A 27,851-nucleotide genomic window follows, 5' to 3' on the forward strand; every position below is an offset into this window, starting at 1 on the left:
TATGGCACAGGAAAGCAGCTCAGGAAATTATAGCCAGGAAGGGAGAGCTCTGCTCACCAGGGACAAAATATAAACCCCAAAAGTACACCCCTCACGACCTAGTACCTCTCACTACATGCAGCCTATGGTTACCATCCAGTTAATCCACATCAGTGGGTTAATCCACTGATTAGGTTATAGCTCTCATGATCGAATCATTTCACCTTTTTATTATCTCACACATGAACTTTTGGGGGACACCTCATATCTAAACTATAACAGTTCCACATCCATGAGTTCAACCAACAGTAGATCAAAAAGATTGGGGGGAGGCAAAGTACATCTGTACTGAGCATGTACAGACTCATTTTTCTTGTCATTATTCCCTAAATGATAGAGTGTAACAACTATGTGTAAAATATTTTCATAGTATGAGGTATTATAAGTAATCTAGAGATGAGTTAAAGCATATGGGAAGAAGTATATAGATTCTATGCAAATACGTCAACATTTATATAAGGGACTTGAACATCTGATAATTTGGGGGTCTGGAATCATTAAGGTGATGGGATTTGAAATCAGGAAGACATGGATTTGATTCCCAAATTTAACTGCTCGTTAAGTAATCTGCCTTCACTCTCCTTTTCTTTTTCTCTCCTTCTCCTCTTCCTCTCTTTCAGAATTACTTTTTAAGTATTCACTCTGTGGTAGATTCATGTCTTAAATACATTCCTAAGGAAAACATGGAAAGTTTTTAGGGAAGGAACTGTGGTGTGCCATAGGAACACAGGTGCTGATGCAGAAGGAGGCAGACTTGGGGCAATTCCCAGCAGATTAGAAGCAAGTGTGGGAGATGAGGATGGAAAGACAGGTCGAAGTCAGGTTGGAGGAAGGCCCGAATACCAGGATGAACCTTTTCAATTAACATGCAGAGAACTGTCCAACAATTAGAAATCAAGTGGTTAGGAACTAGTCCAGTACTGGAAGGCCATGGGAGGGGAAACTCCTGAGAGGGATAGATTACTGGATGCTTCAAAGAAACCAAGAAAGTGATGGATTGGAAAGACAGATGCTGATGATCTTCTAAATGAATCTTGGTTGAGAGACAAGGATGGACCTATGGTAAGGATGAAACTTGCCATTGGAAATGGGAGTAAGAAATGGAATGTGGGGGGGCAAGAATTCTATGGCAGGGTTAAACAGAATAGCAAGGAAATAGTATGGTAGGGGAGTAGTAGCAAGGTCAAGGGCAGATATATTTTTCCAAAGATGAAGGGTTACTATACATAGGTGAGGACAGAGACCAGTGAAGAGAGAGGGAATACAAGATGAGGGTGAACTGACAGCTGAAGTGGAGAGGGAAGGCTTGCTGAACCAGAGGGGCACTTCTTTCTCTGGGACTGAAGGGCAGGACTCCACACTGAGGTTTCCTTTGTATCAGGGAGGGAACCACAGACGGGGAGCTGTGCACTCCAAGTGTGCACTTACTAGATAGAAAAGAGCAACATCACAGGGTCAAGAAACAGAAGTTACAGAAAGATGAACATAAAAGAGCTTTCGGACCATCAATAGGTTCAGCGGGAGCATCACAGGGTTCTTCCCAGAAAACCTTTCTGGTTCTCTTGTGCTGTGGGGCAGTTCAAAGGAATGTAAAGTCCCTTTGATCCCCACTCTCCTTAAGAAACAATGGCACAGGGTTGTAGAGACTAAGGGTCCATCCCAGAAACTAGGGTCTGTCTGTATGTGACCAAGTAAAGAGAAGGTTGAAGGTTAAAATGAATGGGTTTTTATGGACAGATAAATGCATCCTGGAGTTAAGTAGCTGAGTAAGAGACCACTCCATTCTGCGTGAGTATGGCTAGCCCACAAAGTACCAATTCTAGAAACTTTACTGCTCCCAAACTTGTGTACTTCTCCTCCCGCCCACACCTGTAAGTTATAAGGGGCAGAAAAGAGTTGCTGAGGATTTCAGATCTTCTCTCCCTTTGAGCTCCTGGTCTGGAGCACTGGAGCAGAGGGCAGCCCTGGTCACAATGCCCTCCTCCACGACCAAGGGACCAGGGCTTGCACCCCAGGAGTGACAACTGCACGCGAGCAGCGCCAAAGCTGGGCCCAGAGGCCCGCATGCCCACACTAGAGAATCCTGAGGGTTAATGAGACCACAGTGTGCGCTTGCAAAGCAGAGTAAGTGCGTTTGGCGGGAGAGGGCACAGTGCTGACTGGGCAGCTTTGCTTTAGAGTCTTCCCTTTCGCATTAGCCTGTCCGTGCCAACGGCTGAAACTGGGGCTGCGGGCAAGAGGCGGGTGTGGGTCCTGACTCCTGACCCCTCGGTCGGGTGCTGGGAGGGGAGTCGGGGGATGCCCTGCGCAAGCCAGGGATAGCCTGGGCTCTGCTCCAGTCCACAGATCCTTAACGGATTTTCCTTCTCTCCCTTCACCCTTTCTCTCCTTCGCTCTCCTTCTTTCTCTCTCCCTCTTCTTTCCTTTTCCCTCTCTTTTCCCCTCCCTCCCCGTCCCCTTCCCCTCCTCTCCTTCCCCCTCCCCTCCCCCTCCCCGTGCGCGAGCCTCTTCCTCTCCCCTCCTCCCCTTTTCCGCCTGTCTCCCTCTCTCCATCTCCTTCTCCTCTCAGCTCGCCGGGCGACCCTGCTCCTGCCTCCCACATTAATGGCGGCATCTTCGGAGGATGACATAGACCGGCGGCCCATCAGAAGAGTCCGCTCCAAGAGCGACACTCCGTACCTCGCGGAGGCCAGGATCTCCTTCAACCTAGGGGCAGGTAAGGACGCCCCTCCTGCCGGGCCTCGCTCGCCGCCCGCTCCCTGGCTCCCGCCTCCCGCCGCCGGCTCGGCCCCCCGCCCCGCGCGGTGTCCCCTCCCGGCGGGCCCTGCCCCGCCCCCGCCTGCCCGCCGGGCGCCGCTCTCCCGCTCCCTTTGTGTCGCCGGTGTGCGGAGGGCGTGTGCGCGGGTGTGCGCTGGGGTGGTGCAGGGTGGGGGAGGGGAGCGCGTGGAGCCCTCCGGCCGCCCGGGACGCGCACGCGGGCTTCCCCCTGCCAGGAGGAAGAGAAAGTGTTGTCAGTGCGGACAATGCGGCTCCCCAGCCCCGGGAGCTCAGTGGGGTGCCGGGGCGCCGGCTGTGGGCGGAGGGTTTGGAGGGTTTGGAGGGTTTGGCAGGGCTCGCTGGCGGGGCCACTACCGGTAGGAACTTGTTGGTGACATTCAGACTCTGGTGATTTTGACGGGTGGATGCCACTGCTGCGGTGCTGGAGTAGGGAGAGGGGGCGGGGCCGAGCGCTGGGAAGGGAAGCTTCTCCTTGCACCAGGCAACTGGAGAGCAACGTGGTGGCAGGAAAGCGTGGGCTACAGGATGCACGCTGCGTGATTTGAGGCTGTCGTTGGAACTGGTGTTCAAAGTGGCCCAGGTGGAATTCAGTGAAAAGCGTCACTGGGGTAGAGGAGGGAGAGAAGGTAGGGAGGGAGGGAGAAGGCAGGCAGAAGGTAAGGAGAGAGGAAGGAAGAGAGGAGGAAGGGAAGAACAGAAGGAAGGCAAGAGGGAGGGAGAGAGGGCAGCAGAGAGGGGAACCAGGGGTTCCCAGAGTCAAGACTGCCTCAGCTGAGTCCACTCAGGGTCACCTAATAGGAAACTCCACCGTCTGCTGCTCCCACTTCCATTGCTGTTCCAACTCACCTCCTCAGTTAGTTATTCAGGACTGGGAAGAAGTTACTCACCACTAACTTCACAGCGCTGCCTATTGCTAACTCCTAAGCCTCAACCCTAGCTTGCGTCTCTCCCTCTTCAGGGTCTCCCCTTAATTTAGCAACTCCAGAGCCAAAAGAGTGAGAGCTTTTTCCTGAAGACTCACTTTCAACCTAACTTTTGAAAACAGGCAATACTTTTTTTTTTTTTCTTTAAGAAACTAAACCGTTGGAAAAAGAATTAAACACTGTGTGTGTGTGTGTGTGTGTGTGTGTGTGTGTGTGAGTTTATTCCTTGTTGAGAAGTGTGGGCAAAAGAGAACACTCTGCCTGGAGAAGGAAGATTCATTGACTAAGCCACCACATCTTTGTGGTTGGAAGAATGGGGACTGCTTGTGCCAAAGTTGCTTGGATTTTGATTTTCCTGTCTCAGTGATTTGGTTTTTTAATCATAGAAATCCAGTCATTCCTAAATGGTTGCCTCTGGCTTTGGGGCTGGAGAAAAGGGGACTTCATCAAGGAAGCTCTGGTCTTTTGTGGTGTGTGGTGTAGCTTGTGGTGTTCATCTGGAAGTTGGTGATCCCTTGCTTGTATATTCTAGATTTAACATATGGTTATAGGGGTGTTTTAAAGGACTGAGAAGAGCTTTTTAGGACCAAGTTTGTTTTTCCAAACCAGTGACATCAGGAGTTATTCCATTGACCCTTTAGTGTAGGAGAAGGGCTGATGCAGCAGATCTGTTAAGCAGTAAAGGTGCTTAACCTTCTACTGGTACTGTCATTCAAACAAATAAACAAACAGTAAAATAAAGCACTGAAAATGGGTTTCAAGTTTCAACTTCTACTCAATGACTTGGAGCCACTTTGCCAACAAATTAAACCCAGTGACTTGCAATCTTTTATTCTGGTTAAATTGCTGTGGGGTCCAATTAAAAGATTGGCTCAGGCAGGACTTTTCTCTCTTTGATCTAGAAATAAACAAACTAGACAAGTACTTGGTCCCTTCTGTATGTCCCTTAAAATACCCCAAATGCAAAACGTCAAGAAAGATACCAGTGAGAAAGAAACGCTGTGGAAAGCAGGCTGGTGAAGGTGAAGGAGGAAGGCCCTCAGCGCTCTGGTGCTGCGGACTGGCGGAGCTGTCCTCTCATGGTGGTGCTGAAGTGAAGGACGAGAAGGCAGAGACGTGCCTGTGAGGCAGACAGCGGAGGGAGGGGTGCTCAGGTCTTCTCTGTGATGGGATCTTAGGGGAAATGCAGATCTGGCCACAGAAACTTTTCTGTCCCTGCCCACCTACATTTGCCGCCTGTTTACTATGCCTCACGCCTACTGCTCCACTGCTTAAATTGGGTGGTTTTTTTTTTTTTTTTTCTCTAATTTTGCACCGGCTGCTCACTCCTGGGGCTTTGTTTATCTTCCAGCTGGTTTCTGGTTGCTTTCCTAACAAAGTAAGATGTACTCACAGATGTGTCTTTCCCCCGCATTTAAAAGTAATTGTAACCCCTGATTTTAAAAAGCAAGCAGCCTTGTTTATCTCCTTGAGCAGCAAGTTGTAATTAAACTATTAGTGTCATTATCAGCGTGACTGAACAGAGAATCTTGCACACTCCCCATAAATTACATAATCTGGGCATAGCAAGAATTTTGTTTGTCTCTGAACAATTCATAAACAACAATGCAAGCACACATTCCCGTACTCTTTCTTCCCATCTGTCATGCCCCCGAACACTCACTCACCGTTTATACTTTCCAGATAAATCCTTTATTGTTTTAAACTACTTGTGTTAAATATTTGCTTTCCTACACCCACTCATTTGTGTATAAATTCATCTTCAATATTTTAGAGGTTTAGCAATGCTTCAAGGAAATAAATATACACATATTTATTTAATTTGGCTATCCTTAAATCATTGTGGGTACAAACTTGCTTCCACTAATCTGTAAAGTTGCCAAATAAAGTGGACTGGGCATTTTGAATACAAATTAAATACTTAAGCATTCCTTCAACTACATTCTGTCCCTGAAAATACTTAATATCATTTTGAAAATAACCCCAGAGATTGAAAAGGATATATGCCCTCGTCTTCTTTCCCAAGTCAGTCAAAGAATAACCCCCAAATGTGGATCTTTCATCACTTATATGAAAATGTTAATTTCAAGGTTCAGCCTAGCTTGAGAGATAGAGAACAGAAATTTTCTGAATCATGTCTTTTATTTGTCCCAAAGAGACCATATTCTAGGTTTTAAACTTCTTTGAGCATTTAGAAGATGCAAATTGTGATTGATGGTCATTTGCTGATGATAGTATAAATGCTAGTGAAAATTGTCAATGTATTTGCTGAGAGTCAGATACATCAGACTTCATTTAAAACATTGAAAGTAGGGTTTTTTTTTCCAGATATATTAAAATGTGTTAAAAGGACATTCTGTAACAGAAGAGTAGTATGTTCACACTGTTAGTAGCAAGTGTTCTAATTGTGTTCTCACTTAGTGATAAACACCGCTGACATTTAGCTTGAGAGCTCACCCTGCCTTCTGAAGTCATTCATTTGCTACATCAGAGTGGATGCAATGAAGAGTTATAGCTCCTCTGGCAGGTACTTCCATGTGGTCTAATGTATTCTATTTATCTTTATTTTGACAGTATATAGGAGGGTATCCAATATGTAGATGATAAAACTGAAAAGTTATCTATAACTGAGTGAATAAATGTGTTATGGTAAGGAGAAGAATTATACCCATCTAAAACTTCTTAAAGGGATGAAGGAAGAATGACTAGTCATCCTGATGATTTCAGACTTTTAAAACACAAAAATATTGGGATCTATTGAAAGAGTTCTCAAGGTTTTCCTAACTTGATACTTTTCTAGTCATCAGATGGTTTACTCTTTCCTGACAGTTCAGAACTATTTCGTATGGGGGAGATTTTAAATGAATGGCATGGTTAACTCCAACATGTATCCTTTTTTGGAGCTGGGATCTGTTTTGGTTTCTGACATCACCCAGGGATAGCTGTTTCTGACTCCCACTGGTCTCTTCTACCCTTTCAGGCCCAGAGAATGAAGGCAGTCAAAATTGGTTTGTTCTGGCTACCTCTAAGAATCAGCTAGGTGAAGAGGGAAAAGTGGGTCTCAGGAGATCCTTTCCTACCCTTCTTGATAAGGAAGACATTTATCCCTTAGCCACATGTTGAAAGTCCATGAACTTGAGAAGTGACAGCTCAGAACCTGCTGTTATCACCTGTTATCACAAAGCATTGAGTACCATCCCCGGGCAAATTGGGGAAATTGTGCTGCACTGAGATCATTTTCTCCTACCTAAATTTCTTAGTAATTATTCTCAGCTACTCTTTCCCTGAAGAAGGCCAATGTATACCTCACACTACTTTTTTTTATTAATGACTTCAGATTGAGTCTAATCTTTTTGGTCTGGCTTTCATTGGGTGATCCTATCTCTCTTTTTAGGTGTTGCTTCTCATAATAGCTAAAATTCAAGTAGCCATCCACATTGCTGACCAGAGGTCTCTACTGTGGGGGACTTTACTCCTTCTGTGCCATAGTTAAGTCAGCTAACTTAACCTCATTATGCCATGCACTGAGGTGGTGCTAATGAAGATCACCCACATAATGTAAATGATGTAAACAAGGTACAGGAAAGCAAATAATTAGCACTATGAATAAATGGGAAGTCTTTTCTACAATTATTTAATGTAGCTATTTATGATATCATTGTTTCCACAACAATTTAGACATTTATGAGACAATTGAAACACAAAATCTGTGTTGAGTAATTAAATGCCCTTCTAATCTATGGTCTGGGTATTCTTAATTTCTTAAACCATGTAAGTATTGTATTTGTTATTATTCTATGGCTAATGGTAAACTACTTCTTCAGTTTGTCTATACATCTCCATGTAATTTAACTCTGTGGAATCCCAGAGGTGTGTTTTAGATAAAATACGTGAGATAAGAGTCAGAAGAACTTGATTCTAATGTCCTCTATACTAAGACATGGGCAAGTCATTTAAACTTTCTGGGTTTTCTTCATTTGGCTCTAACATGAAAGATTTGGATTTAAAATATCTAAAGTCCCAATCTCTAAAGTGTAAAAACAATTAGTGCTTCTAACTGTAACTGTATTATTGAGTATATGCTATACCACTAATTTTACATGTAGTTTTATTTGTGGTACAAAACATACAGAAAAAGATAATTACAGTAAGAATGAAATATTTGATTAGAGCAAAGTTATTGAAATGTGTTGAATTAAAAAAAGAACAAATACACATTATATAGGCACATCTCTATGCACCATATTAGTTAAAATATTTTAAATATGGACATTCAGGGATTAGTCTTTAGCTCATTTTATGCTGTTTAAATATTTATTGTGTGATTGCATAAGATATTGGAGAAATTTACACAATAAAAGGAGAGTAGGTAAACTAAATGTTAATCCAGTTTCTAATTGGTATTTCAAGTCTTTTAACCTGTCCTCCTTTATGTTAAAATGGCATGGGTATGAAAGATCTACAGGTTCCTCTTATTCTTTTAGGCTGCCAATGTATGTAAACGTATGGAGACCAGTGAAATGGCAGGACTCAGCACAAGTGCAGCGTACCCTGTGGTTCACAAAGAGTAATCCTAACCTCTAGGCACTGAGCTGGCCATGAACTGCAAAGAACTTGTATTCTTTGTTCTTTGTAGACGTATAAGCTGGCAGGAGCAAATAAGTTACTTGTTGTATTAAGTGCAACAGTTGCATATGAATATTTTTATACATTTATTTTAGTACCAAAGCAAACATTTTAAAAATTACTTATGAAGTTACTCTTTGATGTATGCAACTTCAATTCATGATAATTACTTAGTGTACAAGTAAAAAAATGGGAACAGAGAGAAATTTATTGAGCTTACCTTTTCTCCTTAACTTAATGAAGTAAAAAAAAAAAGTGGGGGGGGTCATCAAGTACAGCTAGTGTGTTATGTGAGCAGGAGAGAGCCCGAAAAAATACCTGATACAATGTGGTTTTCACAAACTTTGCATTTTCCTATTCATTTTATCAATGGTAGGTACTAAGGTGGATGTGATTTCCAGGGGAGAAAGTGGACTATGTTAACAATTTAAATGCTTTAATTTGTAAATCTTTCCTATAATGAAAGATAGTTAAATAGAAGATGAAATCAATTTTATGGCCTTACTGAGTGATGATGGACTCATGACTTTCCACACGGGTTGCTGAAGGACAGCAGGGGTGACCTCACACTAGCAATTATTTAACATTTATGAATGTAGTGCTGGGTAAAAGCTTGTAGGTTTCCTATTGATCTTTTCTGCCATGTTTGTGTACCCTAAACTAATAATTTAGTAGCAGAATCTCTGATAGTAAATACTTGACTATGACTGAAGACATGAGAATTTATTATATGTCTGGGTTTCGAACCTATTCTGAATTTTATCAATATGATCATTTGCCATTTATGGTCACAGAAAGTCCTATTATTGCTGAATTACTACCAACTAAACCACAGTTAGTTTAACATTAAGTCATGGCTTAATGCAAGGTACAGAAAGAGCTTTATCACTCTTGAGTTCCTCCTTTATTCTACCTGGGCCCTTTATTTTTGGGGAGAGGTTAGGAGAAGAAATAGTAATGTAAAATATTCAATTAACCAAGATTAGTTGAGCAGTTAATTTATGTAGCTGGCCATTTTAGACACTTTGTCTAAACAAATAGCATCTTCTTGGGGGCATTATTAGGAGCATGTAACCACTGACCCACATCCCCAGCCCTTTTTATGTTTTATTTAGAGACAGCGTCTTATTGAGTTGCTTAGGTCCTTGCTAAGTTTCTGAGTATGGCTTTGAATTTGTGATCCTCCTGTCTCAACCTCCCAAGCCACTGGGATTGCAGGCATATGCTACAAATAGCATCTTAATCTCATGAATTTTAACTTCTAAAAATGAATTATGGACGATGAAGAACATACAGGTGGAATATCCCTTATCCAAAATGAGTAGGATTCAAAAATGTTACATATTTTGGATTTTTTTGCGTTTTGGATATTTATATGGACTTTATCATTTGGGTATCTCTAAACCAAAAAAATCTGAAATCCAAAATACTCTATAAAATTGATCACACACAAAGAGTTTTAGATTTTGGAGCATTTTGGATTTGGAAATTTTCAGGTTAAGGATGCTTAACCTGCATATACAAGTAAATTGTATAGTATGCTATAAATTAATATATCTTAAGGCCAAGGAATAAAGCAGGAGAAAGCTTCATCCAAGTTCTTCAATGTGGAAGAAAGATGAACAACTGGGGTTGGGCTGTGGAAGGACTAAGGGAGGACAAAGATAAAGACTCCCACCCAGCGTTCAAGGTGTGGCAAGGAGCCCAGGCTGGTTGGAGAAGAGCAGGTGAAGCAAGAGAGGAGAGTGGACAGGGAGCAAGGACCAGACCATGCAGGGTCAAGTAGGCCATTGCAAAGCCCCTGACCTCACTTGGTGAAGCACGTGCTGAGCAGTATAGCGGCTTGAGCATAGGAGGGACGCCATCTGACAGGTTTTAAGGGATCCCTGGGCTGCTGTGTTAAGAATTGGCTATGGGGGGCAGTGAGGAAGCAGGGAAGCCAGTTTAGAGGTTGTTCTAGAAAACCAGAGAACCAGTGGGCTTCTCAGCATGGTCCTGCAGCAGCAGCTTAAGTTGTCAGGGTCCATGTATATTTGAAGGTCTGGCCAGTAGGCTTCATGACGTCGCCTGTGAGAGATGATGAGCAAGGAGTACTTCAGAGGCTTGACCTGAGCAACTGGAAGGACAGAGGGTCATTTGGAGTCTGGTGGAATGGTCAGGAGTTCCAGAACCTACATGCCAAGTATGGTTTGTGCACCAGACATTTAGCGGAGGGTTCAGATGAGCTGCTTCAACCAGATGTGAGTTAAAAATCAGGTCTGTCCTAGAAATAAATATTCGAATTGCTCTTTAGAGAGAACACTTAGCGATAGAGAGTGTTTACTAACATTTACTGTGCCAAGGGCATTTTAAGCCTTTGTCCCTTTATTTCTTAAAATGACCGTAGGAGACTGGAGTTACTATTATTGTCCACCTTATTTTATCCACATGTAAACTGAGTTGTAGAGAAGTTAAATCATTTAGCAAGTACAACTAAGAGGAAGAACTGTAATTTGGACTAGGTTTTCTATGACTTCAAAGCCTATGTTCTTGGTGGCCATGATTTACCCCAAGAGAGCAGGATTACTATTACTGGCTTTGCCCTGAGATCACAATTAAATCTGAACATAGCTGAAGGAAAGGAAAAGATGGGAATAGGAATATGTCCTAACAGTATTTTAAAAAATAGGGAACTGGGACTCACTGTAAGGAATACACTTTTTATCACAACACATAACAAACATTTGTATTTATAATTGGAATGGAAGTTTCCCCAGAATACTCTCAAGGGGTGCAAATAGGCTCTGGTGTCTTGTATTATCCCATCCCATCAGTTCCCACTCCAGGCCCTCTAATACATTTTAATTGTGAATGATTTTACAACCCACAGTCTGAAAAACATTACCTAATTGGTGATTTTCTAGGGGTTATTTCTGAATTCAGAAAATTTGCAAGAAATTTGCAAGAAATTCCTACTTGACTCTTCTGTGTGGATGAATGTGGCAAATCCATTCTCTCATCTGGACACAGTCAAGGTGAAAGAGAAGAATCCCAGAGAGTCAGAATCTACTTACCCAGGCATCATAGGCACAGAGCCCTGTTTGGGCTATGTCTAGAAGCCCACAAAACATTTTAATTTCTTTTAAAGTTGAAAGGAAAAAATAATATAAAAGAGGCTGTGGATCGTATTTGTCATTATACTAACACCTAACCTCCCCCTGCGTCAGTGTTCTCTCCTGTGAAAAGGGATTAATGGTGGTGACCATCCTGGAGGGCTTTTAAAAAAAATTTTTTTTTGGAAGAGTAAATAATTCAGTAAACACGAAACCCAGACTAGCGCCTGGTATAGTGTGAGGGTGTACTCCCTAGCACGAAGCAATGAGTGAGGTCCACTGTTTCTCTTTTCTGTTTCATCTTTGTTCTGTTCTTCCAAGATGTTTTTACAAAATGATGGCTTTTGGGTGGATACATTTTTGTCCTAGAAGCAGAAGATCTCATGAGTATAGATCAGAAATGCTCACCTAAGGAGTCAATTTTCCTGGGGTTAAAATTTACCCTTGCTTAATCCTTCTTGCTTGGACTAGAGGATAAATATACATAGAACAAAGTGAGGAATTAATTTATGCTTGGACTCTGAAAATTAAAGAAATTTTCATGAAGAACAGTTTATCCTGTAAAGTTGAGCAGGTCAACCTTGAGATACATTTTGCAAAAGTCACATGGAAATGTGGAAATTCCAACAACCCTCTGAATTTGGTGGAGATTGTTGAGTTGCAAGAGGACAAAAGAGCAGAGTCAGACACACAGGGAGAAGAGGAGAGGGAGACCAAGAAGGAAGCAGGTGAGAGAGAGAACACGTCTTTCTGTTCAAGAGGCCATTTATAAAGGTCACGTGAGCACATCCCAAACCACAGCATCTTACCTTTGCAAAGGTAACAGGAGCATCTTCTGTTCTCTAAGTAACAGACACAGTGTTGTGATGGGTCTGGAGATTTGCTGCTTCCAGAACCCAGTCTACCACATCAGAAATGAATCATTTCCCTGAAATGCCAAGCCAGTAGCTTGTGGGTATCACTCTGCCTAAGCACCACTGTTTCTTTGAGAACCGAGTGTGGAAACACTTGGCCAAAATTCAGTGCTGTACAAAGGCCAGAAACATGTGTGATGTGGGTAATGGGACAGCTTTCAATGTCTAACACTGGAGAAAAGAAGATGGAAGAATGAACACGTGAAAAATAGACTCATTCTCCCCAAAGCGTTGCCTTTGCCGTGGCCCCAAACTCAACACAATCTAGTAAATCAAACAGGCTGAACACAGCACTTGCTGATTTATAAACTGAGGCCACGTGCATGCCTCTGCTACCAGTTTTCATCATCATACATAATATGGTCTCCTTAGGATATTATTAGTGCCAGAGACCAAGTGCTTGAATTTTGCAAGTGTTTTTGAGTTGCACAAATTTTTAACATCTCAGTGCATGCAGGCCCGGCCTCACTCCAGCTTGCCACTTGATAAGAGTCCTCAAGAAAAAGTCTGTCATTTTGAAGCCAAAACCAACTATACCCCATTCGAGAACCATGTGGAGGGGTTAGTCCAATTTGGCACCAAACAGACACTCAACCTAATAACCAGGTGGTACTCTTGGTCCACTCTCCTCTCGCCTTTCTTTCCCTCTCCCCACAAATGAATGCCCTAATTATTTGTTTTGACCTCACAAAAACAACCAGATGTTTCAAGGCAAAACCTTCATTTCTGAGGAGAGACTCAAATGTCCCCCGTGGATCTGCGGAGGTCTGGGGCTGTTCATTACCTCTCAAGCCGTCCAGTACAGTTGGCACAGCTGTGGAGCCAGCTGCCCTGGGTTTGCTCTGCCTGGCACCATGCCACCTGCCAGCAACATCCTTGCTGCGTCTGATCTCAAGGCTGCTGTAATCAGCTAAGAAGCAACGCTTTCAATTAGATAGTGACTTCTGCAGCAAGTTTGCATAGGGCTTATGCTGCCTCGCACATGAGAAACAGTTCTAGAAATCATTTCTCCATGTTAAAGTTGTTGGGTTGAAACAGAACCGGCAGAAACAAAATGATGAGTGACTGGGATTTTACTTATTTATTTTCTTACCTTGTCTTTGGGTTTTACAGCTTAGAGTCTCCTACACTGTGAATTCCATTCATAAAACAAACACAAAATTTCAACTTATTGTCTGGGCCTGGAGCTGTGATAAATAACACAGACCACACCGAATTCTGGTTCATCACTGGTTCCCTATGATAAAAATCTTATGTTCTGTGATTCTCATGCATGCATTTTACTGTAGTTGACATAGAAGACACTTGATTAATGGATTTTAGGCAAATTAGGTGCTCAATGCTTTATTAAAATTGTGCAGAATTTCACAATGACTAAATATTTTTGCAAGTAGTAAAATGCCCAAGATAGTTTTCCTTTAACTTCCCATGAAAAAAAAGTTTATTTTATATACACAGGAATAAATCATTAGTGTGGTTTCTGAGGTTTAGCCAAAGGTGGTCTCTGCACTCCACGTACGGATCAATCCTCACCACAAAAATCCTGCCCGTGTTATGAAGCAACCAGACAGCATTGCCGACAATCACTGTCAAGCTTGGTTTGCTGTTTACTTGATTTGAAAAATCTTTGTTTTTCAAATTTGATTTATATGTTTGCATCTGTAGGTCAGGTAGTAACTTTTGGGTAAGTTGAAAAAATTTTTTATTGATAGAAATAAAATATTTGTTTTTATTTTTCTTGTCTACCAAAGTCTGAGTCAAACCGTGCCATCACTTAGCTTAAGGAATAGCGAGAGAGTAAATGCAGTGTGTGTGTCAAGTCCTGCTGGAACCATCCCTAAAGATAATTCTAGGTCAAGCCAGAGTAAGCTCAAGTCAGCCTTGAACTCACTGCATTGGCCTCTGGGTTACAGCTCATACAATATGGTCTGTATGAACAAATTCTGTTGCAAAGCTACCTCATAAAGAAATACATCATCTGCAGAGTGCTTTCATAGACCCAATTAGAACAATTCAGCAGAGTTATAGCCACTGGGATCTGTGTCCTATAGCTGCCTGATTCCACATATTATAGACAGTGAAGAGGAAATATTGAGGACAATAACTGGATTTAGCCAACACAAAATAGGCTAGGATAATCACTCTATCAGGTATAACTGCAGTTCTCTCTTATTGCTATGTTGCTAACTTCCTTCATGATAGGTGACCTGTCCCAAAAATAAACCTCCAAGCCAGTACTTTGTATGCAAACAAGAATATACTGTCAATATCTCATTGACTTACTTGCACAAAAATGTATGTGATTCAGCTAAAAATATTAGTTGGTGATTAAATTCAGTCATCGCAGTACTTTGTTAACTGAGCCCTTTGGTGGCAAGGGGCAGAAAGGAGACTAAGAAAACAACAAAAACACATTGTTTGGTAGTAATTAATAAAATAAATTATTGGGGGGAAAGTCCAAGTGTGAAAGATAGAATATCTTTGAGTTTTATACCAAAACTCTGATGAGAAGGTATTATTTCTAATGTGTTATCCCACATAGGTTGAAATGGAAATACTGTTTTTGTGATCACATAATAAAATTATAATAAAAAAGCAAAGAAGACAAAATATAGAATAGATCTTAATGGTTGAAGGAAAGCTTTCTCGAAACCAAGGCCTGTCATTCAGAACTGGAGGAAAGTGAGAAGCATGTATAGCTACTGGCATAGATTGACTGTTCAGTGTGCTCTCCATAATTGAGCAAGCACACCCAACCACACTGGGGTGCATTATGGCTAGTTTCATTTTCTTTCCTGTTTCTGCCTCTTAAAGGACTTTATTTTCTGTCACTCTCTGGAAAGCTCAAATATGATACTGGAGCCACAATGAAGCTTGTGCTCAATCTAGTGTCTTTTCTAAATTATAACTGGGTTCATTTCTTTCATGCTTGCTCTTTGGTGACTTAAGGAAAAACAGTTATTTATGTGGGTCCATAAAAACATGAATGTTCCCCTTAAATTCATAGTTTTGTTTCTGTAAATCTCTTGCTGAGGTTCAATTGGTTTTCTGTCCAGAATCACAAAACACTGGACAAGGTTAGTTTCTATCGTTTCTCTTACCATGCTCCTGGCTCTGCTGTGTGTTGGAATAAAGTGCTTCCCCATGGTGAAGGTCTAGAGGCTGTCCGGCAAGGGCAGATGCAGAAAGCAGGTCAGAGGGACAAAGTAGAGCTGTAGTCTTCCTCGGGAAGTGGGGCTCCCACTGATTTTCAGCATACCATCATGCCTAGGCGTAGGAAATGTCTGGGATCACCAGTCCATCTGTGAGGTGCTCTGGTCTGATAAAGGTGAAATGATTGTCTGATCCTTTGGTGGCACAGGGAAGCTATGTGGTATGCAAAAAGGTAAAGGTGGATTTGTATCACAGACCTGTATGAATTCAGACTCTATCCAGCCATTTTAGGGCAAGTTTATTATCTTTTTTTTTTTTTTTTTTTTGGAAAAGGGATTGACCCCTGATCCACATCCTAATCACTTAACCACTGAGTCACATCCTAATCACTGCCCACCCCTTAAATATTTTATTTAGAGATATAATCTTGTTGAGTTGCTTAGGCCTTGGATAAGTTGCTGAGATGCCCTTGTAACTCATAATCCTCCTGTCTTGGCCTCCCAAACTCCTGGGATTACAGGTGTGCACCATGGCACCTGGCAAGTTTCTTTTCCTTATGAACTTCAGCTTACATGCCTATAAAATGAATATGCTTATATCTCAGACTCAAGAGAACTGCATAAAAAGGGGATATAAAGCAAAATACCTGGTGTAGTAGATGCTCAGTAAGTACCTTTCCAACAACTCAAGCAAGAAAGAGACTCAGTTTGGTTTGTTAATCTAAAATCTTGATATTATATCACAGTGATAATTATTTAATTAGACTACCAAGTCTGTTATAAAAAACTGGACAAATTTTTAGGAAAAGATGACTTGCTATCTTTATTGTGACTCATGGCATTGTCAATCTAAAAAACATTCATCAAAGACCTGCAGTATACTGACACAATTTAATGGTTTCACCAATAACTAAATCCATCAGTCGACACAATATCCACAAGAGGAATGATTTCTTTACCAAGAGAAGGAGCCAGATCTGCTTTGTTCACCCCTTCCTCTTTGCTGGTACAGAGCATGGCCTATATCGACTCTTGAGTAGAACTTGTTGAGTGAAAGAATGAGCAAGAGCCATGACCATTTGTCTCTCATTCCCTCCTTGTACCAGACTTGATGGAGCTCTTTCTCATCATCTAGTGAAGTCCGCAGACATCCAGGTGTCCGGTGCTTACTTCCTTCAGACACTATTCACATGCAGAAGTTTGGAGCTGTCTACACACTGATCAGGCCTCTCAGCATTGCTGAATCCACGTTTTTAGCCCTCTCTTAACTAAGAAAGCATTTGGAGACCTGATGTTCTCATGGAATTTTTGTTCAGGTCCTAAGGAATGTGGAAAGGCTGGTGTTGATATTTACTCGTGTTACATTGTAGCTGCCCTGTCACTTGCAATGATGCTATTAGCTGTTCTACATTTATTCAGCTCATGCTCCCCTCCCAAGCAATTCCTTGGGTGTGAAGAAAGATTTAGAGTGCAGTTCTTGCAAAGAAGACCAGATGTCACATCTTCTATGCTTTGGAAATAGCAACAGTTTTGATTTTACCCATTTTGAAAATGCAGAAATGAAAATGAAGCAGGTATGATGTGAAATAATCACAGTGTGCTTCTCTTCATTGACCTGGAGTGTTCTCTTTTTGAAATGAACCATGAGAACTGACACCACAGTGACAAAAATCATGGGAAACTCCCATTTGCTATATCTCTGAAAATCATACCTAAATTATATAAAATAAATTTACTACAATTGGAATAATGGACTGCACACCAGAACTCTTCCTTCATCTCCAAATCATTAGACTGTAAACTTGAACCAAATAGAATTTTTCTTTAATTCTGCTGACAGACTCAGGCTGCCTTAAGATTAAGAGTAGGGACATTTTTTCAATGTTTAAAGAATCGAACTAAAAGAAAGCTTAGAGATGATCGATTTTAATGAACACATCTTGCAAATGAGGTCATTATGACCTACAGAGCTAAGTGATCCCTAAAGAAGATAAAAAGAAAATAAAAGGGAAAGCTTCTTAGAATTCAATGCTTACTAGTACCTCAATTCTGGGGTGTGCTGGAGCAAACTCATAGGCATTCACAGGAGCCCTCTGGATACATTCTTTCCAACTTCATGATGGGAAACATCACCTTGGTAGCTTGAAATGGGTCATGGAGAGAATTTTTACAGCATGGGAATCAGCATACACTACTATCAATCAGCCAGTTGTGAAACACTTACCAGCACACCACGGTGTAGCTCACAGCTGAGACTGATATATGATAGACATACTATAAGCACCAAGTACATATGTAAGTACTTCAGTCATTTTTTCTTTCCTTGTTTTGTTTTGCTGCTTCAAATATTGAAGAAAAAGCATCAGAATGGTTTTACTTGGCCAATTTAATTTAACAACTTAACATTCAAATGTTTATTGACTTCAAATCATCTAAGAATGCATTGACAGGTCAATTCATGATTGCTTTTCTATTATTTTAAATAGAAACATCAATATGGCTGGGGCGAAGGACTGTAAGCCCATCTATTGAAAATGTTTCCATCTTGAGAACAGATATAAATTTATATGACCCGGAGATGGCTAAACATTTTTTACAGAAAATGTTTTATCACCTTACATAGTATTTGGGACACTTATGAAGATAAAGTGAATTGCTTTCTGCAGTCCATTCAATAATAAGTTCAAGGTGGTCAGCGTTCCAAAGTATTATGCAGCGTTGCCACATATTCCAACTAATGCTGCTGTAATACATCAACTCTGTTTAGAATACAGTTTCAATCAAGTAGATGGGGAGTCATTTACAAGGTCACTGTGCCAGCCTTGCCAGCTGTACAGATGCATCTTGAAGCAAGAAGTCAAGAATTGTTTAGAATCCTTCCTGCATTTTCTCCTCAGCACAATTGTTTAACTGTATCAGAACTTAGAGTTCTGACATGTGGCCCTTCCAAAGGGAGTTTCTTAAATTACATTCATTTTCCACATATCACATGAGCTTTTAAAATTTTTGTATAATATTTTAATGTGCCTGTATTTTATATTTTTAGTGAATTGTAGTTTTACATAATTTTGGGGTTCATTTGGACATGCCCATGAGTGAATATATCATAACTGGCTCCATGTTAATCCCCAGTACTATCCGTTTCCCCCTCCTTCCTCCTCTGATCCCCTGCCTCTATTCTGTTGGTCTTCTTTCTATTAATTTACTTTTTAATTGGTGAATTATCATTCTCCATAAGACTGAAACTCATCATGATGCATTCATACATGCACATAGCATAATTTGGTCGATTTTATTCTATGTGTGTTTTTAAAGCAATGTAGAAAAAGATTTTAACTTCTGAACAGTTGCTGACTCATTGTTAATGCAGCTACAGATGAAATTAAGGTTCCAGATGAGTGCTAGACATGCCACAGGAGATGAGAACAAGCCCCTTTGCATTCTTTTCTTTCTCTTTAAAAATGTGACTGAGGGACAGTCATGAAGGGTTAATTGTTCATGCGTGGAGAAACCAAATCTGAATTTTGCATTTATGCACAGGGGTTTTAAGGATAATGAATGATAAAAAATATTTGCCTTGTTGATGTGGTCAAAACTCTTCAAGTTATTTCTAGGCATTCTGACATGACAGAAAACAAATAGATTTAGAATTAGAGATTAATTAAGAAAATGGCCTAAGGATGGCGAATTCCAAGAAAAGTGACAAACTTTAAAGGCATAAATAAACCCTGTTTGGGTTACTTAAGCATATTCTGTCTAAACACACAAATCACAAGTGGAGTTTTTAGAGGTTTTTAGTTCAAATATTCTTGCATAATGGGCCTGGCATTATTCTCAGATATAGAAAGTGACACCTGGCACATTGAGACAATTGGATTTTTTTTTTTTTTTTTTTTTTTTGTGGTGCTGGGGATTGAACTCAGGGCTTCACATGTGCAGGGCAAGTGCTTTCACCACTGAGTCACATCCCCAGCCTGAGACAAGTGGCTTTGTTAATTGAGAACTAGAATTGTTTGATTTTGACCAAGTGGTTGTGTTGTGACTAGGTACACCAGTATCCTTTCCTTGAAACAATTCATTTGAATACCATCCAACCCTTTTTAGGGAACAGAACCTAGGATCTATGAAACCCCCGTGGGGCAACAGATCCTGGAAGGAGAGTCCAGATTTTACCTCCTGTAAGGTCATGGTAGAATGAATTAGTATGAAGGAGCAAAAAATTATTTTTCCATTTTCTTTTTCTTTTTGGAGAAAGACATGAGTTCCAGTCTCGGTCTGGGCTGGGGTCTGTGGTTAGATGCAGAGCTTTGGAGTGCAGCCCTCAGGTCTTGAAGCACCCCACTGCACCTTCACTAAGTGGACTTTGTCAAAAGTCCCTCTGTCTCACTTCCTCCTGCGTGAACTGGGGCTCATGGTCAAGTCTGATTCATGGTTGCAAGGATTAGATAAGACGATATGTTGTAAAGTTCTCAGCTTAGTTTGGGGTAGACAGTGGGCGCTCTGGAATGTTCACTGGTGTTATTAGAAGGGAGGGCTGGCCCAGTCAGCCCATGACGCTAATAAGCTGCAGAGACTCTGCACCTGCTGAGAAAAGAACTGCAGACAGACTCGGGTGATAAGAGCCAGCTGGCTCAGCCACAAGATCCCTCCATGAGTCCATGTTTTCTCTTTGGTCCCCCTTTGACACAAGTCTGCTTAGAAGCTCAGAGCAAAACCTCTTTAGTTCCCTGGGTCGAAACTTGGCTGAAGTAACCTGTCCCACGCATCATTCAGGCTGTGACTAGGCAGATTCAAGTTGTTCTTAGGCAATTCAGCTTATGGGGTAAAGTATTTAACTCAGTAGGCAGGTAAAAGATGTGATATGCCAGTGTTTAGTCACTTATAATTCTAACTGCTTGGGATGATTATGCAATTTGAAATGTCAAAAGACGTGGGAAGCAGGGTATGAGTCAGTAAAGACTCCAGGTCCTCTTGCCCTTTCATTTGGAAAGCCTGCTTGCTGTGTCCTCTCATTGTGGGGATATTAAAGTGTCACCCCCAAGTGCTGACAGTGGGACCAGGTGCAAGTTCATCTATTTTACAACACACATCTACTTAGCATCTCCTGTGCTCACACCGTGTGCTAGCTCCTGTGGAAACAAAGAGATAAACATGGCCCTTGTCCTTAGGACCTGATCCTGGTTGGGCAGAGGGATTACAAATAGATGGTAACATAGTCAGTATTGATGAAGCACCAGTGGACACAGAAGGAAGAGACCAGCCCTGCCTGGGAGAGTTGGCGACTATAGAAAGGAGGACCCTTGGGCTGATTTTCCAAGGATGGGTAGCTATTTCCCCAGGATCTGTCATGTCTGGAGGGACGTGGGGGAAGGGTTTCAGGAACTGAAGGCTTTGTCATCAGAGGAAACGGTGCACACAAAGGCAATTGGCATTTGGGGTTCCCCTGGTTCTGCAGATTTCATATGTAGTTCTTTAAAAATATCTGCAGATGATCTGCAGATCACCAAAGTGGCCATGGAGATACAAAGATATCTCTACCTTGGGGTGCACAGATGGGGAGGAGGATGCTATGGAAGGGGAATGTGATGCAGCACCCCAGTTCTAGCAGCTCTCTGCGCTTGAGGGTAGAACACAATGGGGGGGTGCCACCCAGCAGAGTCTCAGCACCCAGTGGTGGCTTCAGGTGAAGGTGGTGCTGGGGTCGAGCTTCAAGAATGGGGGAGCCCCAGGAAGGCAGACCGTGTGCGTGCGAAGGTGGGAAGGCAGATCCCAGCACACGAAAAACAGCAAGAAAACTGGTAGAACGCAAGCACGTTGCAGGAGCAGGAAAATAATACAGACGAGGCTGGAGAGGGAACTGGACAATGCAGAGACTCCTGGTGTTGGTTTCAAGAAGCTCACGATGGCAGTATGAGAAAGATGGAGGATAACTGCCTTATCATAGAGGCGGAGAAATGTGAGTTTATCTTCAGCATTTGGCGGGACATGATGAAGGCCTGAGGGAGGCAAGTCATAGTGGGGTGGGAAACTGATTGAAGTTAGGCTATTTAAGAAGTAGAACAGCCAGGACCTCATAATGCACTGACTGAAGGACGAGGAAGAGGAATGGCTCACCGGCCAGTTTCCACCTTGGCCAACTGGGTAGATGGAGGGTTCGTTCTACTTACCAGTTCAGGGAACGGAGGATGAGACATACACTCACCACACAGGTAGGTGAACTTGGGGGTGACATCCTAGTGAAGGATGCAGTAGGTCCCGAACACATGGGTTAGGAACTTTCGGTAAATGTTTCTGTTTACTGATATCACAGATGGGCAAGATCTCCTGGTCAACGATTCTTGTCTCATATCATCAGGGGATTTCACTGTGCCAAAGTGTGGATCCCTTTACCACCTCAGAATGGCCCAATAAGGCCAGCTCAGGTTCCCAGCTGGGCTACCCCAGGTATCATTTTACGCTACTGTACCTTAAAATACCATTCTTTTCTATATTGGCCAGGTCCTGACAGTGTCAGGAAATCTAGTGCTGGGGAAACAATGTGGAGAGATGGAGGAGAATTGGCAGGGACTCCCAGAGGAACGTCCCTAGCAGAGGGCCACAGAGAGGTGGAGCCAGGTGACAGCTGAGGGGAAAGAGAGACAGCAGGGAGAGAAGAACCAGGCAAGGGAGACGGAAGGACCAGCAGGGCCGAACAAAAGACAGACCAGGGAGGACGAAAGCATGTTGCTTTTATCTGGCAGAGAGAGAACAGTGACTATATCATGGATTCTTTTAGGCAAGGGGTAGAAGCTCAGTCACAGCAAGTAGAGGAATGAATGGAGGTGAGAAAACAGAGGGCTTGAGATGTAGCTCAGTGGCAGAGTGCTTACCTTGCGTGCAGGAGGCCCTGAGTGCTAGCCCCAGCACCAAAATATCATTCAAAGACACTGGCTTTCAAGGTGGAAGGTCCCACTTTCCCTAACTAGAGTGGGACCCGCGTTAGGAAGGTTTTGCACAGATGTATGGCTAATCTGATTTCCCTGCTTAGTTTACATGCTCTCTGAACAAGAGGCCCTGCTCTCAGAGAACTGGGCATATTCCAGAGGCCAGCTCCGGGCATGCAGGTCCACATGTTGATTTTTGTCATGGAATTATTCAAACAACATGACTTGTGTGTGTGCCAGTTCCAAATGTCTATTGCATTTACAAATATGTGCATGGGCACATTTCATAAGAAGAGAAAATGGATCTTGTTAAGTTAGCTAGCAGTGATGGCTCTATCAAAACTGTTGGGCTTCAGTGGACAACTCTCCTCTTTCCCTGGGGATTTTCTTTTATGGAGATTTATTTTCAAGTGTTACAAGACATTTTATGTCCACTTCTGCACAGTGACTTTCTCTGAGATTCGTCTGTTATGTCACATCTTCTCTACCGTAGTATTTGGACCATATGTTCCCCTTCTGTTGGTTTTTTAATTTAATTTTATTTTTACTTTGGGGCAGGGGTAAATGGTGCTTGGAGGTGGGTTCTATCATTCTTGAACACCAAGAAAATAAACTAATGGGACTTAAGTATGAAATCAACTCTTCCCAGACAATGATTTACTGCTAAAAAAAAAAAAAAATTACCCCCCTTGCCATTGCTCTTAAATCGAAAGCTCTATGTTCATTCATACTGGGTAAAGCATGACAAAGAAAACTCAATAGTCCATGTTTAAAATTTCTGTTTGCCCGAGGATGTGCTGTTTAAACTCTGAAAAAGTGTTAGAAATGATTACAGATCACAGCAAATGGATTCTATTTTCAATTCCAGTTTTAATTTTAACTTTCACCAAATCCACTGGGATCTCCAGACGTTTATATATAAAAATTCAACATGGATGTGGGATAATGACGAAACCTTTACATAAGAAAATATGCCCTTTAAAATAATGAAAAGAATAAGACAGTTTTGGTGAACCGATTAAACACACAGCAGACATCTCTTTAACTAGAAGTGTGGAAACTGTCCATTGTGTGCAGTGGTTTTTGTTTACATTTTTTCTGAATTAAGAGATGTTTAGGGTTGGTAGTGTAGCTCACTGGCAGAGCACTTGCCTGGCATGTACCCAGCGCTGCAAAGAAAAACTTTCAGTCTCCACCTATAAAAAGGCTGGTTATTTCAGCCAAAACTCCATTTCATGCTAAGGTTTCTTAAAGGGTGTGCAGCAACTGAAATTTCACATTTGGTGGGTGGTCCTCTGGATGTTCTGCTCTGCATCAGCTCAGTCTCTTAAGAGCCTTGTGACAAATGGTTATATTTTTCCCCAGTTAACTTGCAACTGCTAACATTTGTACCTTCTATCCTCGCCTCATTCACTAGTGTGTTTTTGAGACTTAGAACTATTTATCACTTTCCTAAAGGGATAGAATGTGCAATTTTGTCACTTTGTTTTAGATCAGGTACTTGAAAAACACCTCATTTCAAACTAGCCCCCAGAACCACATGCAACAGACCAGGAGGCTGTCAGTTAAAGTCCCCTCTCAATTCCAATATAAAACCTCCCATTTCACAAATCTCATAATATCTGAGCTGTGAATATTTCCTTCAGGCATCAATTTGGCTTTAAAAAAAAAACCTTTAAAACCACACGGACATTTCACTTTGCCAGAATATCTTCTTCTCATATAATGCTTAAAAATATCAAATTTTAACAAAAATATCCAATATTCTCCCATTCTAAGAGTCAGAAATGGAAATCTCTTTGTTTCATGAGTTCATCATTCCTTTTTTGTCTTTGTTGCTTCTAAGCTTGGATGGACCCTGCACAGTGATTGGCTAATTGATTAGATCATTAAATTTACGGACCAGAAAAATGTAATCTGCGTGCACACAAAGAAACAATTGCCTCTAAGAATTTGTGCCTTGGGTCTTTCATGGTGGAATCTGCTTTGTACAGCTGGAAGTCCAAGGCAAGAGAAAGGTATAGTGGGTGAAAAGAAAAGTCTTTGAATAGAAGGTCAAAGAGTTAACACAGTTTAAAATACAAGGCAATAGTGTTTGATCCACCCGAGGCAGATATGTATTTTTATATTGCAAATACTCTTTCTTGCACCCTTACATCTGTTTTTGGTATGATTAGCTATCTTTCTACATCATATTCATGAGCGATGGTTGTAGAGTCCCCCCATGGTGTGCAGATGTTATGTTCCCAACTGTATTGTAAACTCCTCGAGACCCAGAGGCCCACATTGCACTTCCCTGATGCTTCATAGCAAATATAGTTGAACAATAATTCAGATACATTTGAATATATTCAAGCCAATACATCTTTGAGCCTTGAAGTTTCTAGAGTGTTTCAATCCACACCACACCCACAAACACAGACCTAGCACCCTAGACAGCTTCCACCAGAGGTTATTGGCAGGAGATGGAGCTCTTGGTGTCCAATCCACTTTAGTCCCTAAGAGGCAAAGCCATTTCCAATTAAAGTCACGCACCACGTGATGACATTTTGGTCAATGACAGACCACATATCAGACGGTGTTCCCGTAAGATCGTGATGAAGCTCAAAAATTCCCGTTGCCTTGTGACATTGTAGCCATCACAACATCATAGTACCCTGCACTGCTCAAGTGTCCATGGTGATACAGGAGTAAACCCACCTATGGGGCTGCCAGTCATTTATAAACTAGAGCACGTGCATGCATGGACAGTACATAATACTTGTGTGGTGACAAATGACTATGTTACGACTTACAGAGTTACTTACTATACTTTTAGTCATTGGAGTGAGCTTCTTTTACTTATAAGAAAATTTTACGTAAAACAATGTACCAGGTTATGCAGGCAGCAGCCTCCTAGGTCTCAGGCTGACCATGACCCTTGGTTGCAGCAGTTTTTCTTCTGCTTGATTGAATCCCATGCTGTTTGCTTATCATGGTCTCAGCAGCAACAGGCTGCACCATCAAGCATTGGCGTGTAGTAGGATGGACCTTCTAGGTTTGTGTATTCCAGGATGTTTGCACAATAACAAAATCACCTAGTGAAGTACTTCTCAAAATAAGTCCCTGTCATTAGTGGTGCATGACTGTTCCTAAACAGTTCCCAAGTCACTTCTGCAGCCTGTGGGACCAGGACTCTTTATTGTCTTTGCAAGATGGCGTCCCACGTGCGGAGTGCAGAGGAGGGGCCTGCCAGCAGCTGCCTCTCAGAGACTCACTAGCCAGAGGAGCCTGTCTAAGGGGAGGATGAGCAAGAAGAGTGTTCAGGGCCTCCCTGTCTGCCCTTACCAAGACTGACCTAGACTTCCTTAATCTTCTTCACACATTAATCAGCTACCCAGTATTTCAGTAATCTTTTTGTCACTGTGACCAAGATGCCTGAGAAGAACAGCTTAGAGGAGGATGTTTATTTTGGCTCATGGTTTCAGAGGTTCCATCCACAGTTGGCCAACTCCAGAGCTCTAGGCCAGAGGTGAGCAGGACATCATGGTGGAAGGGTGAGGCAGCAGAAGGTCCCTCAGGACATGGGCAGCAGGAAGCAGAGAGACAGCTCCTCTCACCAGGGACAAAATACATACCCCAAAGTAGTGCCCCCAGGGACCCCCTCCAGCCACACACTCTCTGCCTTCAGTTACTACCTACTTGATCCCTGGCAGTGGATTAATCCACCAGTTAGGTCACAGCTCTGGCAATCAAATCATTTCCCCTCTGAACATTCCTGCACCGTCTCTCTCATGAGCCTGTGGAGGACATCTCATCTCTAAACCATAAAACCCAGGGACACATGCTCCTTATCACACTTCAATGAACATTTCAAATAAAGATGTTCTCATTGTTGTAACCCTATAATAAATCAATGTTCTACTCCTGAAAAACACCCCTGACGAATAACACTTCCCATGGAAAAAAAGGTTAAAATAAATACCTTCGCTGTTTTTAAAAAACATTGTTTGGAGAAAGTTGGATCTGGCCATCTGTTGCCACACAGTTAACTAGTCATGTAGTAAATACAATCTGAGGACACAAATCTGTTTCCATTCACCGAACTCATTAATCACGGGCCTAATGTGATGGCACGGCACTGTTCCCATTCTAAATTTGTATTATGATGATAAAGACTAATCCTGGGATACTTTATTTATTTTTGATTGCCAAGTGACAAAATAAAATTTAACATCATTTTTTTTTGTAAAAAATTTATTGTGGTGGAGAAAATATGCAAATTTACATGAGATGCAAAATGGAATGAAATAGTTTGTACATATGGGAATCTAGGAGCAGGTGGTTTTCTTTTCCTTTAACTTGGGTAAATTTTTTAGAAGCTTGGTATTTGAGGATCTGAGAGTCCAAGTTTCCTTCCTGCCAATAGTTCTGACTAGAACAAACTGTACTGTTAGGTCCACCTACCTCCATATCTGATCGAAGACATTACCAGCGATCTTCATAGATTCCACAGGCAAGAAACCATTTGTTAATTATATATGTAAAAACTGTTACAGCTAATTAGCTAAAAATAATTACCTTGTTCAACAATCACTTGTTAAATGCTTACTCTCTGCCAGACATTGTGCCTGAAGACAGAAAGATGGTGATCAGCAACATAATCATCTTCTCTGTACTGATAGTTCTTACAGTTTTAAGAGTTACCTTAGCTGGAACATACAGGTGATATTTTAAACTTAAAAAAGAAAATACTCTCTGAAGATCTGTTCTCTTTATAATGCGAACAATACCTTAACCAAACATGATGTTTTTCTATATCTTTTGGCAATCAGTGAAATTCTTTTTAATTGTATGTAATTGGATTTCTAAAAAAATTATACATATTCTCATCAACTTGGAAAATCTTGGTTCTGTAGCCAACACCGACCAGCTTTATTTATCTTTTCCTTGTTTACTTGAAGAATGAAGAAAAAAGTGAGAATTTCCTCTGTTGTCTTAACACACTTCTCATTATCATTTACAAATTTAAGGTTGTCCAAGATAAGAAAACAATCTTTCTGCTTCTACTGAATAAGCTGATTCTGTGAAGTTGGGATCAGAATAAACTAGGTACTAAATGACATCACAGCTCACACTCCTGTTCCTGGTGATAAGTATTTCACCATCCCACAGAGGTTTCCACTTGGCTTTGCAAAATACCACATGGCCTTTGTCACTGGGCAGAGGTGGGCTCCATTCCCAGGGACAAATCAGAAGTGTCTCATGTCTGTTGGAATCAGACAATTGCAGGGGTCTGGTGTGTGTGTGTGTGTGTGTGTGTGTGTGTACTTTCAGTGTGGATATTAGGGATTGAACCCAGGGGTGCTTTACCACTAAGCTACAAAGCTAATTCCCCAGATCTATTTATTTATGTATGTATTTG

The 27,851-nt window shown here is 41.7% G+C and overlaps 1 protein-coding gene across 2 annotated transcripts in view; it reads left to right on the top strand.

The window, feature by feature from the left end:
• Window positions 1-27,851, top strand: part of PHACTR1 (phosphatase and actin regulator 1) — a 502,764-nt gene that overhangs the window by 22,342 nt on the left and 452,571 nt on the right. For both annotated transcript variants that reach the window (XM_079147314.1, XM_079147312.1), the window contains exon 2: window positions 2,609-2,755. In XM_079147314.1, the coding sequence (XP_079003440.1) occupies window positions 2,609-2,755 (147 nt within the window). The remainder of the gene's footprint in view (window positions 1-2,608; window positions 2,756-27,851) is intronic.

This window comes from Sciurus vulgaris (genome assembly GCF_902686455.1).
Source record: "Sciurus vulgaris genome assembly, chromosome: 7".
NCBI lineage: Eukaryota > Metazoa > Chordata > Mammalia > Rodentia > Sciuridae > Sciurus > Sciurus vulgaris.